Here is a 14,110-nt window from a genome sequence, read left to right as displayed (position 1 = left end):
CTTCCAGTCATCAAGTAAAGCAGATTCTGAAATTAATGTGCAAATTAAAATAAAGTTAACATCCACTAAATAAGCTTGTTAAAGGAGCTGGTAATGGAATGGTTGCTTCTCAAGTATTCTTTTCCCAAGCGTGGAAGGTGGCTCTGTCATTAATAAAGCATACACCCTTGCAATAAATGAGGAGCGTGTGTTGTATTTGGAGCCCAATACTTTGAACACTACAAAGAAAGACAACATTCTGAAAATCCAGTTTATTTTCCATGTTGTGGACAGATCCAGTCAATGTGATCAGTTTTTCTGCATGTGTAATAATTTATCAAAATAAGTTTTTCCACAAGACTCTTTTCCATCAACTCTGAAAATCCTGGACTGACAACATACCCAAGTAAAGCTCTTGAAAAACCACCTCTTAAATTTGGAAGGAAGTGTGGCAAGTCTTTCCATTGACTGCACTACAAATGGCTAAAGAGCAATTTATGTTTAAAAGGTGACTAACACAACAGTTGAGATCAGGAAATTAATGTCTTAGTGCACTTGCTCCGGTTTTAGCCAACATGCGACAACGTCCTTGTTTGGGGCACACGCAGTGGACCTGATTTCCACTGCACCAAGAGATAGGGCTCTGCAAGCAAAACAGTGTCAGCTGCCTTTTTTTTTTCCTTAAGACCTGGACATTTTAAGACAGAAGCTTTGCAAAACATTACACATTTTTATTATTAAATGAGAAAATCTCACTTGTTACAGCGTCACATTGCTAGTCAGAGAAATGCTGCAGTGATGAAGAGTCGATGCTGGATCAACAAGTCCTCATTTCTACAACATTCATTTACAGAGAAATAATGTCCAACACAGCCCAACACAATAGTCTTGGTTTTCTTCATATTGAAGTCCCCCAAAAATCATCTTCTAATGGGGTATTTTACTACATAAATTATAGTTCTTCATTTTTACAACTCACCCCAAACTGCATGAGATGTATCACACTAAAATTTCTAAAGCTGTTAGAAAAGCCTTCACACATCGTCGTCATCTGATGTGTCACTGCTACTTGTCTCTGTGTCATCATTCTCAATGGTGGGTTTGAAAGTGCTGTTTTTCCAGGGTCCAAACTTGAAGTCACAGATCAGGCCATTTTTCAAAATACCATTTTTTCTCAGACCATTCTTCTGTAACTGAAATGGCAAAACACATTAACAAATTAACTGTCCTTTAAGAGTAACCTACAAGCTAAAAATATTGCAAACCAATATAGTCATGAATATAATAAAACTACTATATTCACATCCAACCCAGATTACATAGGAGTAATCGGTCCAAGTGAGCTAATAAAATAATCCCAAAGATTAATTTGTGTGGGAAGAACAACATTAACCACCTAACACAATCCACAATCTTGACATAACAATCAAGGTCCTCATGATCTTTCCAGTCTTGGTGTCCTGGCTAAAGGAACAGATGCTATCATCAGTCGGATTTAAGTCCAGATTCCAGCCTACTACTCAATACTTAAAAACTCTGGGAGCCTTAGAGGAGACCCGAGGTGTACTGGTTATGGGTTGGGCTGTAATCCGCAAAGTCCACTGAAACTACCAGCCATTCCTCAGGAGACAAGACAGGACTTTCTCCTCCCATATCTTGGAAATTCAGGGGCAGCTCTAGCAAGCTCTATAGAGTTGCTATTAGTCATTATCAAGTCAATTACACTGAATTTTTTTAATTCATCATTTTATTAGGGGCTCTTGCAAATTTTGTAACAATCCATCATTCATTTGTATTAAGCATACTTATACATGGTCTTGCCATCAACATTTCCAAACACTTTCTTTCTACTTGAGCCCGTGGTAGGTATCAAGCTCCTCCTTTCCTCTCTCCTTCCCCACCACTTCCCACCCTAGTGAATATATATTATTGCTATTATTTCATGTCTTACCCTGTCTGTTATCTCCCTTCACCTACATTTCTGTTATTCATCCCTCCTGGGTGGGGGTGGGTGGGGGTGATTTGGCTGTTTTTATGATCCTCACTGATCTACAGAACAGGGCTAATAATAGTAAGGTAAAACTTCCCTAAGACAGACCCTGTGTAAGGAAACCTGTCCAGGAGTGGGTACAGCATTTTCCACTTGACAAGAGCTAGAGAAAAGTAGTAATGCAATGCCCTGCCAGAGGATGAAAATTTATAAGACCTAGAAAAATAAAGCAATCTCAAGTGTTCTCACAGGCTTCAATGTATCTACACACAAAACCCAGAATCACTTAGAGCTCAATCAATGTAACTAATTAGGGAGATCATACAATTTATCATTGAAATTACACATGATGTACTTTTGAGAATCAATTCAAGCTCTCATTATTAACTGCATTGCTATAACTTCCATAAACTAAGACTTACTCAGGTAAACAGACACACAGAACCATTCTATTACTATTATGACCTTCACCAAAAAAAATTTCCCATCCTATGATCCCACAACCATAAGCTCCAGCCCACCCTGTACCATACTCTTTATTCATTCCTTAAATCAGAATGTCATTCCCTCATCTTAAACTCTCATTGCCATCATCAATGCTGACTCATAGCGACCCCTGTGGGTTTCTGAGGTTATAACTTTACGGGAGTAGAAAGCCCGTCTTTCTCCTGTAGAGCTGTGGGTGGTTTTCAACTACCAACCATGCGGATTGCAGACCAAATCATTCACCACTACACTACCAGGGCTCCAGAGCTTATCAAAGGCCAATTAGAATCCATCTCCCTAATGATACTTTACCAGACTTTTGCAACTGGAAGCAATCTCTAAACTAATCACTACAACTGAAGTTCAATGAAGGTGACTTTTGTTTGTTTTTCTTGCTTTTTCCCAGTACTCTTGAGCAACTCCCAAAATATAGTCATCTTAAATATCTTCAGAACAGTTTCCACAATACTATACACTGGAAATCGTTCTCTACTCATTAAGCCGTTAGCCCTATGCAGAGTTAAAACATCTGTGAATGAAAATTAAACTCAATATGAACAAAACTATAAAATTTCTATGTGACGTAGTATGAAAAGTATACAGCATATTCTCAAATAACATCTATTATCTTCCAGAGGCTATATACTCTAGCAAACATTTCATGACACTCTTTCAAAAAGTATATTATGGGAATATAGAAACATGAGTTTTAGAGTACACAATTCCGTGTTAAAAAAAAGATTCAAAGGTTAAGCTATTTGGGAAGTTACTGATTCTACTTCTTATCCTCCTATAAAAACAAAACTAAAGACAGCTATTCTGGGGAATGATAAATCCTAATGACACTACTAATTCCTAACGACTCAACAGTCCCAGGTTTAAAGAAATCATCATTTCGGAGACAGTAACTCTTTGTGGGAGTAGAAACCCTGTCTTCCTTGCCTGATGTGAAAACAAGCTTTTATGATTCGTTTTCTTACCTGTTCACTAATAACTTGGAATTCTCTCATTTCATCCTCTGTTAAGGGAGCACATGTTTCATCGTTTTCACTGTCTTCCTGCCAGCCCATCTCCTTTAGCAATCTGAATAGGGAAGAAATTAGTAAGTTTAATTTGAAGCTTCATATGTTCTACTATACAAAGTGCCTAACATAATAAAAGAGAATTTCTAAATCCATGGCTTGAACATCTTTCTTAAAATGAAGGGATTAAGTGCGGTAAACTGACAATAAGAATGAACTACTTGTTTTATCTTTCATTGTAAATCCAGGTTGTAAACTTAGAGAATACCAAAAAAGGTTTTTTAAAAATTCTTGTAGTAAAAAGCAATATGCTCCCATCTGTTTTCAATACCATATTCTTTTCTACCTATTAGCCTTTCCATTTTGAAAAGATTGAAATATCTTCCTTACTCACTACTACTGTGGATTTCCAAGACTGTAACTGTTTACAGGAGTAAAAAACGTCATCTTTCTCCTAGAGCAGCTGATGGTTTTTTTTAACTATTGCCCTTGAAGTTAGCAGCCCAATACATAATCCACTACACTACCAGGCCTTCTATTTCCCATTACAGTCTATAAAATTATCTCTTAGGCACATTCCAACCACAAGCTCAACACAAAATTCAATTTGAAAATACCAGTATGTTTTATAATAACTAAAAACTTTGGCGGTTCATTCTGTTCTTATAGAATTCTAAAATACAGAGGAGCAGAAATGCAAGTTTAGGTGGGACTACTGTACATAGGAAACAATAGAAAATTTAGTGGCTTCAGTCAGGCACACCTGAGTCCTCAAAGTGACACCCTGGGCAGCAGATCTGCCCCCAAGCCATCATTTCTGAATTACTGAATACTGCTTCCTTGCACACAGATTGTAGATTCAAGCAAAATGAAACCCTTGACAACTTCAACCTTTTTCTCTAGGTTGTTGTTGTTTTCTACTGCAGGGCTTCTTACATGTCCACTATTGACCTCTTTTCACTCAATAAGTTTGCAAAACATGCTGAGATTCATCATGGTTTAGTTTTGAAATTTTGGTCGTTGTATGTTCAGAAAGAAATCAAATTAAAAAATTCTATTTTTTCGAGACCAACGCTCCGCATTTTTAGGAGACCCATTATGAGGTCAGGATCCAGTTTAAGCAGCTTTGGTCTACTGGTACAGTTACAATGATTTTTCTTTACATTGAGTCAGAATCCGTCCTAAACATCAACAAGTCCTCCTTGTTTTCAACTAGCAAGGTTGTACCTGCTGCATGACAAAGGTTTATTAAAGCCTTCCTAGCCTTACTGATACTCTTTTCATCTTCATGAAACCCACCTTCTCAGATTTGCTCAGCACACAGACTAAGTATAGTGAAAGGACTTAACTTTGCTGCACACCTTTCCTGATTTTGAAACCACGAAGTATTTATTCCCTTAGTCTATTCGAATGACTGCCTCTTCATCCATCTACAGGTCCCCATGAGCCAAAAGAAGTGTCCTGGAATCCCCATTTCTATCAACAATTTATATAGTTTATTATGATCCACACAGTTGAATACCTTCACAGCCAATAAAAAAAAGTAACGATCTCTCTGGTACTCTCGGCTTTCAGCCCGGGATTCATCTAACATGAGCAATGCTATCTCTTGCTTCACGTCCTCTTCTGAATCCAGCCAGACCTTCTAGCAGGCATCACGGTACTGTTACAACTATTTTTGAATACTCTCCAGGGAAATTTTGCTTGCATGTGTATTGACGACATTACTCAGTCATTTCCACATTTGTTGAGTCAACTTTTGGGGAGGATGGGCAAATTATAGCATTCAATCAGTTGGCTAGGTTACATAGATGTCTTCCAAATTTCTTGGCACAGACGGACAAATCAGTGATTCACCAGCTTTTAGGCACATTTATTAATTCCTGTAGGTTTTCAGTGTGGTTTGGATCTTTTCATTATTCCTCATATGAAACCTCTTGAAACGATGGTTGGTCCATCCATTCTTGTTATTAAGAATAAAATCAGTGCATTCCTTCGGTCATCTCTTGATGCTTCCTGCATTATTCGGAATTCTGAGCTAGGAATTCTTCAATATAGTAACTCAAGGCTTGAGCTTTTCTTCTTTCAACATGAGATATGCTGAGCATGCTCTTCTGTTGTGGCTTTCTAACCCCAGGTTTTCACACATTTCACTAACAATGCTCTGCTTCTTGAGCTGCCTTTATATTTCTGTTCAGGTCTTTTATATCATCATTTCCCTCTATTTACTTTAGCTACTCTAGGTTCAAGGGTAGGTTTCCGTTTCTTCTCATATCTACTTTGCTCTTTTTATTAGTAGTGATCATTTGCTTTCTACTGGTATGATGTTCTTGATGTCACCCCACAACTCATCAAGTCTTTATTATTGCTCAATCTGTTCTTAAAATGGTTTCTAAATTCAACAAGATCTATTCAAGGTTTTATTTTGGCTTTTGTAGACTTGTTTTACTTTGCTTTAGGTTCAACTTAAATGTGCACAGAAACTTACTGTGTATTCCACATTCAGCCCCTGACCTTTTCTTTTATTACAAAAAAGATGTGTTGGCAGAGACTTCACCAATCATGCAGTTTAATCATTTAATCATAATAAGAGCTGTGCAATAAACATTACAATTTCTATTGTTAGATCCCCATTTCTGCCATCTTGCCCCCTGCTATGCTATGACCTTAGGTAATTATTAATCCAGATACTGTCTCTATAGATTTATCCTGGATTTCATATACAGAAAATCATTCAAAACACAAACAGGAAGCAAACAAACAAAAACTAACCTCAATTGAAAAGAGCACAAAATACTGATACCTGATACTTCAGCTAGGTCAAAAGGAGGACCGAATAAGGTATTAACATTTTGACCTAAATACACATCAACCTGGTCTTGTTTTCACTGACATCTCACTTCTCTGTGGTCTCTTCCTACATATGTAGGCAACTGTTTCAGCTGCACTCCATCTGGCAAAGTCTGTATTGTACTGTTACCAATTAGGCGGTTAAAAAATGGTTTTGTTTTTATTTTTATAAATAATTTTATTGGGGGATCTTACAGCTCTTACAACAATCCATACATCAACTGTATCAAGTACATTTGTAAATATGTTGCCATCATGATTTTCTCTCTACTTGAGCCCTTGGTATGAGGCCCTCTTTTTTTCCTCCCACCCTCGTAAAGCCTTTCACCCATCTGTTGTTCATCTGTCGTATGCCCCGTGGGTGGGAGGGGATGTTTAATACATTGATCCTTCCGATCAGTTCCCCCTTTCACAAAAATTCTTTTCAATGAAGTCATTGGTCTTGCAGAGTCCTATCACAGAGTATCCACCTTTGTTTCTATCACCAAGGCCATATTTTCTATAGCTTGTTCCTTGTTTGCTTCCAACTTTCACGTTCCAATTGCCAATATGAGCAATGCATCTTGATGACATAATTCATCATTATTAGACTGAGGAATTTGGTTAATTCTTTAATTTCTTCAGCATTAGTTTTATTGTGTATGAAGTAAATGATAGTTACAATAACTAGATGTTCTCTGTTGTTCTTGTTAGATGCAGTCGATTCGAACCCATAGCAACCTTTATGTACAATTGAACCAAACACTGCCTGTCCTGTATCATCCTCACATTTGGTCCTATGCTTGTGAGCCGCCTGAGGCACTTTGTTAATCCATGTTATTGAGACACTTCCTCTTTTTTGCTGCACCTCTGCTTTACCAAGCATGTCATTCTACAGAGACTGGACTCTCCTGACAACATGTCCAAAGTACTTAAGATGAAGTCTCGCCAGCCTTGCCTCTAAAAAGTACTCTGCACTTTTTCCAAGAGGAACTTGTTTGTCCTTTTGAAGTCCATGGTACTTTTCCAGTACAATTCACACAATGATTCTTATTCAGTCTTCTTTACTCAATTTCCAATTTTCACATGCACATGAGGCAACTGAAAATACCATGGCTTGGGCCAGGTGCCCCTTAGACCTCAAAGTAGCATCCTTGATTTTCAATACAATAAAAGAGGCCTTGTGCAGCAGATTTCCAAGCAAGATAAAAATCCTTGACAACTTGAACTTTTTCTCCATTTATGAAGATCTTACCTATTGGTCCAGTTGTGAGGATTTTGGTCTTTATGTTGAGTTGTAATCCATAGTGACGGCTGCAATCCTTGATCTTCATCAACAAGTGCTTCAAGTCCTCCTCACTTTCAGCAAGCAAAGCTGTGTCATCTGCATATCAAAGGTTGTTAATAGCCTTCCTCCAATCCTGATGCCACATTCTTCTTCATATATTCCAGCTTCTGTACTTATTTGCTCAGCATACAGATTGAATAAGTAGGTGAGAAGATACAACACTGATGCATACCTTTCCCGATTTTAAACCATGTCCTCGTAGATATTATCCTATCACAGATAGCAATGGACTTCTAGATCTTATTGTTTTTGACAATGTGAAGCCATTCCTTTTGAAGGTTTTTTCCCCACGTAGTAAGTCATTATTGTCAAGATTCAGAATGGGCAGTATCAGTCTATTTAAACTCACTAATGCCTAAGTTTATCTATCTTTATGCCTTTCATTTCAATTATTAATAACTTCCAATGGTCCTAGATTCTTATTTGTACATTCCAGTTTCTGATTATTTATGGATATTTGTAGCCATTTCCTCTCATTTTGAGTTATACCCCATTAATAAATACAGGTCTCAAAAGTTTTAATCTATCCAGTCATTAAGGTCAACACAAAGCCAATGACACACATCTGTGTCAGAAAGAACATTATATCAAGAATTTATGACATGATAGAGATGTATAAGAAAGCACATGCTACTACTATATGTAGAAGAACTTTATATCGAGAAGTAATTTATTACATGACAGAGGAGATGTGGAAGGAAACACATGCGACTACTCTATTAAGAAAAAAATGTTTACAAGAAGAAGCCTTGTTAAAATGAAGGGATAGAATCATCCAAAAATGTCTCTTGCCCAAAAGGAAGAAGTAAGCTTACTCAAAGTTCAAGAATGGGTTGCATGCAGAGAGCTATTCCCACAGAAAGACAATAAACTTATTTACTAAGGAAAAAAGTATTTTATCAAGAAAGCCCCCCAGGTTCAGTCCAACTCAAGTCCATGGGTCCAATGCTAGATGTAGCACTCTTCAGACTCATGTACTGATTCAGATAGGTAAAAAGGAATGTAGAAAAAGGATAGGCCAGTGGGTGCAGAGTCTCATGGACCCAACATCAGTGATATAGTGCTGATAGCTCCCAGGTTGGTCCCAAGGGTCACTAGGCCACATGGGGCCAATCCTTGGACACAAACAGTCCCAGCAAGCAGGGAAGGCTAAAGGACAGAGAGAAAAGTCCCCAGTGTCTCCCAGGACACATCATCAAGCTGTGACCTGATTCGCAAGCTGAATTCCACCCCTACACTTTCACTTAGGAGGGAGTATTAACAAAAATAAGGGTGGGGAGTGCTTTTCGTAAAACCCTTTTTCCCCATAGGTGAGCACTGAGCAATCTGTTCTGAGTTAGTGCACCCAGTAGCGCCGACTGGGAAGGTTCTCTCTGGTCACAGTGAATTTTTTCATGAAAGCAGTTTCCCTCGAACCTCTTTTTTTTTTTGGGGGGGGGGGGGGGTGATGATCAATTTAACAGGGCGCAGCTGTGAAGTTTATGTTTCTTGCTCCGGGAAAAATGCAACAGAAACTGGTGCTTTTTTGAACACAGCTTACAAGGACAACACTATGGGAATATCTCAAGTATGAAAGTGGTTTTTTATTTCAAAAAGGTGAAACGGGGATTGATGACAAACCTCGTTCTCGACATCTGTCAACTTCCTGAAAGGACAAAAATGTCAGCAAAATTCGTGCACTCGTGCCTGAAGACCAAAAACAGACCACTGAAGCGGTGAGGAAGTGATCTGGACTGTCTTGGAGCTCGGTTCAGTGAATCTTAATGAAAGATTTGGGAATGAGAAAGGTCACTGCAAAATGTGTGCCTCAGGTTCTCACTAGGAAAAAGAGCGTCCAGTGGAAACATGACATGCTTTGAAAGAACAGTGACACTTTGAAAGAAAGTGACTCTGACTTTTTTCCCCAACTCCATTACTGGGGAGGAGACATGGTGCTACTCTCACGACACCAAAAGCAAACATCAATCAAGCCAGTGGAAGATGCCATTGTCACCTTGCCCTAAAAAGGCTGGTCAAGTGAATCGAACATCAAGATGATGCTAATTTGTTTGGGGGTTTTTTTTATGTGAGGGGGATAGTGCATTTGGAGTTCGTTCCACGAGGTCAGACTGCTAACCAAGCTTTCTATTTAGAGGTTCTGAAGATTGCGCAACAGTGTGCAACAAAAACTGCCTAATTTGTGGCAGACAAGAAACTGGTTTTGCCATGGAAGTTCACCTGCTCATGCAGTCATCTCAGTGCCCCAGTTTTTGGCAAAACCCAGCATCCCTCTCTTGTCCCATGCACCTTACTCACCTGACCTTGCTCCATGTGACTTTTTTGTTTCTGCGAATGCAGAGGGACTTAAAAGGACAGTGATTTGAAGACGTAGAAGAGGTGAAGAAAAAACAAGGGAGGTGCTGTCAGCCATCCTAGCAGATGAGTTTGAAAAATGTTTCCAAGAATGGAATCGCAGATTTGACATATGTATTAAATGTCATGGAGTAGGTTAAAGGTGATTAAATTGTTTTGTAAAAATAATTCCAAAACATAGATCTGGAACAACTGTGGGCTTTGTTGGGTCCCCCACCTGTGTGCAAGCTAGCTGCCACACCGCTCCTTCCCTAGTCACAGTTCTGAGAGCTAAGTGAAAATATGTTGAAACTATAAATAAATTCAGGTTTTTGCAGACCATGTAAAAAACTTAAGTCAAAACCCCTAGACTTAATGAGAAAAATGCAAAACTGTAGCAAGGGTCTTTTTAAAATAAAAGTAAATTTTTGTGATTTTGGGATTAGCTAAGATTTTCTTCTCTATGACACCAAAAGACTACCACCCAGGGTGTTAAAGTTTTATATCAACTTGACTAAACCAGGATTCTCACTGGTTTGGCAGTTAACACCTAGTAAACCACTCTGACATGATCTAATTGGCAGTTAACACCTAGTAAACCACTCTGACATGATCTAACACAATGTAATCTTAAATCAATCATAAGCAACCAAAACAGGATAAAGTCAGGGTGGAATGCAACAGCCTTACTTGGGTCACAATCCTGGTGTTATTTAAGTGGACACTGTGAGGATTTTTTTTCTGCTGCCATATTTCCTAACAATCCTGGGGGGTTGTCAGTGGCATGCCACCTGACCAACAAAACTTAGCATTATTTGCCTCTATAGTCACAAGTCTAACCTGCCAATCTCAACATTGTTAACCATTTGGGAAATACATAACTGAAAATCTAAATAATTTACCACGGAATAGTTTATGTAATAAAAAGGTTATGGTTAAGCAAGTGCCGGTGAGCAGGTGAGGGAACAGACCTCAGACACTGCTGATGAGAATGCAGTCACACTGGCTTTTATAAAATATTAAAACATAGAACAAACTACATGTCAGCAACTCTAGAAAAATAAAAAAGATACACAAAAATTGGTACATTTAATGTCCAATAACAGCATTTCTCCCAAAGTAAGAAGAGTAAAAGCAATCCCATGATCTATTACTTTGTGAACAAAATAGGATTCAGTTGTTCAGTGGAACACTACAGTTATATCTCGGGGGTAGTGCAAGTTCTATTTCAGATCACTGGAATAGAGTGACTATCACAGTAAAGCTAAGCACCTGTTTTAGTTTACCAGTGCATACTGAAGTTTATGTATATTGAAGTGTATAGCTTTATATTCTTATTTATATTTATGTTGAAGTATGCTAATAAAATGTACTATAGTTTATGCAATAGCATTATGAAAGTCTGAAATATGAAAACATGAACATTTAACACAGAAGAGATACAAAGCAATCATATGCTGTTGAAAAATTGGCACTTTTAGATTTGTTTGACTTGGGTTGCTACAAATCTTTGTTTAAAAATTTTTAAAATGGTCTGCAAAGCACAATAAAACCAGGAATGCTATATTTGGAAATAAAATGTACTGATAAAGACATCATGGATTAACCATTAAAACTTTGTAAGTTACAAAAGCCAGATCCAAAAAACAATGTGATTCTATTTATATGAAATTATCCAGGAACGGTACATCTACAAAGACAGAAAATTTAATAGTAGTGGTTGTCTACAATAGAGGAGAAATGAGACGAGGCATTGGGCTTCCCCCCCCCCCCCCCCAACAATTGGGCTTCTTTGAGTGCCATGAAAATGTCCTAAAATTAAGGTTATGCCATGGCTGTATACAATTGTTTGTATTAAAAACAATTACATGCACACTGAACATGGACGAATGTATGCTATGTAAATGATATCTTAATAAGCAAATAAGAATATCCAAATCTTAACTACAGAAAATGGCAGGCAAAAAAAGTAAACATAAATACCAACCTGTGTTCTGCCTCAAGTGAACTTGAAAGGACATCAGTTTGTGGAAAGGTTGAAGACCGAATAATCTGTTGGGAAATCACTGAGGCATTGCCATTCTCTTGTGGAATTTCACTTTCATCAAAGTTTCGGTTTATATCCCTTTCTTGGTGAGGACTATTGCTGTTATGCAAATTAAATGAGTCGTCGTCCTGAGTTTTAGAAAGGTGGGAAAAAAACCAAAAGAACACTCCTTATGAATTATCTTATAATGCAACATTTTGCATTCAAAAATTTTCTCACTATTTTGGGTTAGGCCCCACATGGGGTAGCAGCTGAGCCCAGATCCCCTTCCTGGGCTGCCCTACACAATGTACTTTAGGCCGAGACGATGACCAGACCACAAAAAGAATGAGGCCTCCCACTCCTATTTGTCTGAAAGGTCTCTGCGTGCCTATGAAAGGGGTGGAGTGATGTCCTGGCAGGCCCACATACATAAGGTCTCCAGCAAGCAGAGGTAGGGCAGGCAAGGGTCCACAGCTACCACGGAGGGTGGTGAAGAAGATGAAGAGGTGGCTCCCAGTCCTGTGCAGCCAAGGGAGATGAAAGATATGTACGGTCTCAGTGCAATTTAGGTGTGGGCTGCCCCAACAGTGAGGAGGGCAGGGAGGAGGTGAGACGACTGGCACCTAAGCACAGCTCCTGGTTCTCACAGAAGGCCCTGGAGTTGTTGGAGCTCATGCTTGCAGATGTGTAAGGAATGGGTGTACAATTATTGAAACTTTTAAATAAATCTATCTAGATTCCCATTAACATATAAATGCTAGACTTATAATTATTAAATTTAGGAGTTATTTGCACAAGGATATAAAATTAACACAGCAAGCATACCCTTAGCGTTTGGACAGTATTTTTGTATTAAACACAGGGGATTTTTTAGCTCACATCTATAGCACAAAAGCAAAAACAAAAGGGTGCAGGCAAGTAAGATAAGAAAAATGTTATGAACACAACTTTTTAAAATTCACTTTTGGATAGGATCACCACAATGAAAAAAATCTACTTCAGGAAGGAAGAAGGTATTACTTATACAAATAACTAACTTTAGGGAGAGAGAATTATTATTAATTAAAAGCTCCTAAACAATATTTGACCACGAAGTACTGCAGTGATGTTAATGCAGACTTGGCAAGGGTTACTACAAGTTCAACTACCTTCTCTGAACCAGCATGGCTCTCATCTTCATGTTCTTCTTCTACTCGGTCCCTTTTCAGTGCTTTCAAAAATTCACTCTTCTTATCAGTACGCATCCGTGTCAGTTTGGTTAGACGAGGTTGCTGATTAAGTTTGTCAACAGGTGAAGAGGAATTTGAGCGATTACACTAAGAGAAAATTCAGAAATGTTGATAAATATATTGGCAGAAACAAATGTCAAATTTACAACTGATTCTACCTTTTATTCACATGCAAATTGGATGTTAAGATTTTTACCTTTTCCATGCTTTTCCCAATGAACATTAGTTAACTAAAGCATTTTCTTAAATCCTTATTTCCACCATTCGTAGCACAGCTCAAACTCTGATTCTACACTATGCAATTGGATATTCTATAAAACTGAGCTTGGAACTGTCTAGATATATCTGGAACACTGTACTACCTAGAACTGCAGTATTCAAACTGTGTTCTACAGAGTTCTAGAAATTAACAACAGCACAAAGTAATATATTCTTTTATTTATATACATAAGGTCTACAGGGAAAGATTTCACCAGAGAATGTGTTTTATGGAAGGTGCAAGAAGGAAAGGTAGGTATGTATGTACTAGTTTTATTCTGGTTCATTAGTATTTTCTCTTTTGCTTGAGAGTAGAATACCACCCCAAGAAGTTATAATTTCAGTCATAGAATTTTAATATTATAAAGAAAGGGCTACGAGTAGCTAATCATTCCTAGATTATTTATTGTGGCTTTAGATTACCTATAGAGTACAGACATGAGGAAATACCGAGTTTCCATGGCTTAAATGGTCCCATGGCTGACCCATAACAAAGAGGTGTGAAACAATTTTTTGGGGGGGAGGGTTAATCTACGCTCAAGCAAAAGAGAACAAAGCTAAATACTAATAAACTCTGTGCCTCAACAATAGGAGACCAGCACTAGAAGG

General features: G+C 38.1%; 1 protein-coding gene across 2 annotated transcripts in view; it reads right to left on the bottom strand.

The window, feature by feature from the left end:
- Positions 1–256: 256 nt before the first annotated feature.
- Positions 257–14,110, bottom strand: part of GPBP1 (GC-rich promoter binding protein 1) — a 79,620-nt gene continuing 65,766 nt past the window's right edge. Inside the window, exons 10-13 of one of the 2 annotated variants that reach the window (XM_075541054.1) lie at positions 13,163–13,330; positions 11,973–12,160; positions 3,436–3,538; positions 257–1,172 (exon numbers count right to left, since the gene is read on the bottom strand). In XM_075541054.1, coding sequence (XP_075397169.1) covers positions 1,014–1,172; positions 3,436–3,538; positions 11,973–12,160; positions 13,163–13,330 — 618 coding nt within the window. In that variant the 3' untranslated portion in view covers positions 257–1,013. The remainder of the gene's footprint in view (positions 1,173–3,435; positions 3,539–11,972; positions 12,161–13,162; positions 13,331–14,110) is intronic. The other variant, XM_075541055.1, reaches the window with a different exon arrangement.

The sequence above is a fragment of the Tenrec ecaudatus genome, chromosome 2, assembly GCF_050624435.1.
Source record: "Tenrec ecaudatus isolate mTenEca1 chromosome 2, mTenEca1.hap1, whole genome shotgun sequence".
NCBI lineage: Eukaryota > Metazoa > Chordata > Mammalia > Afrosoricida > Tenrecidae > Tenrec > Tenrec ecaudatus.
Note: the sequence above shows the minus strand (reverse complement) of the source record. Positions and strands in the feature narration are given on the sequence as shown.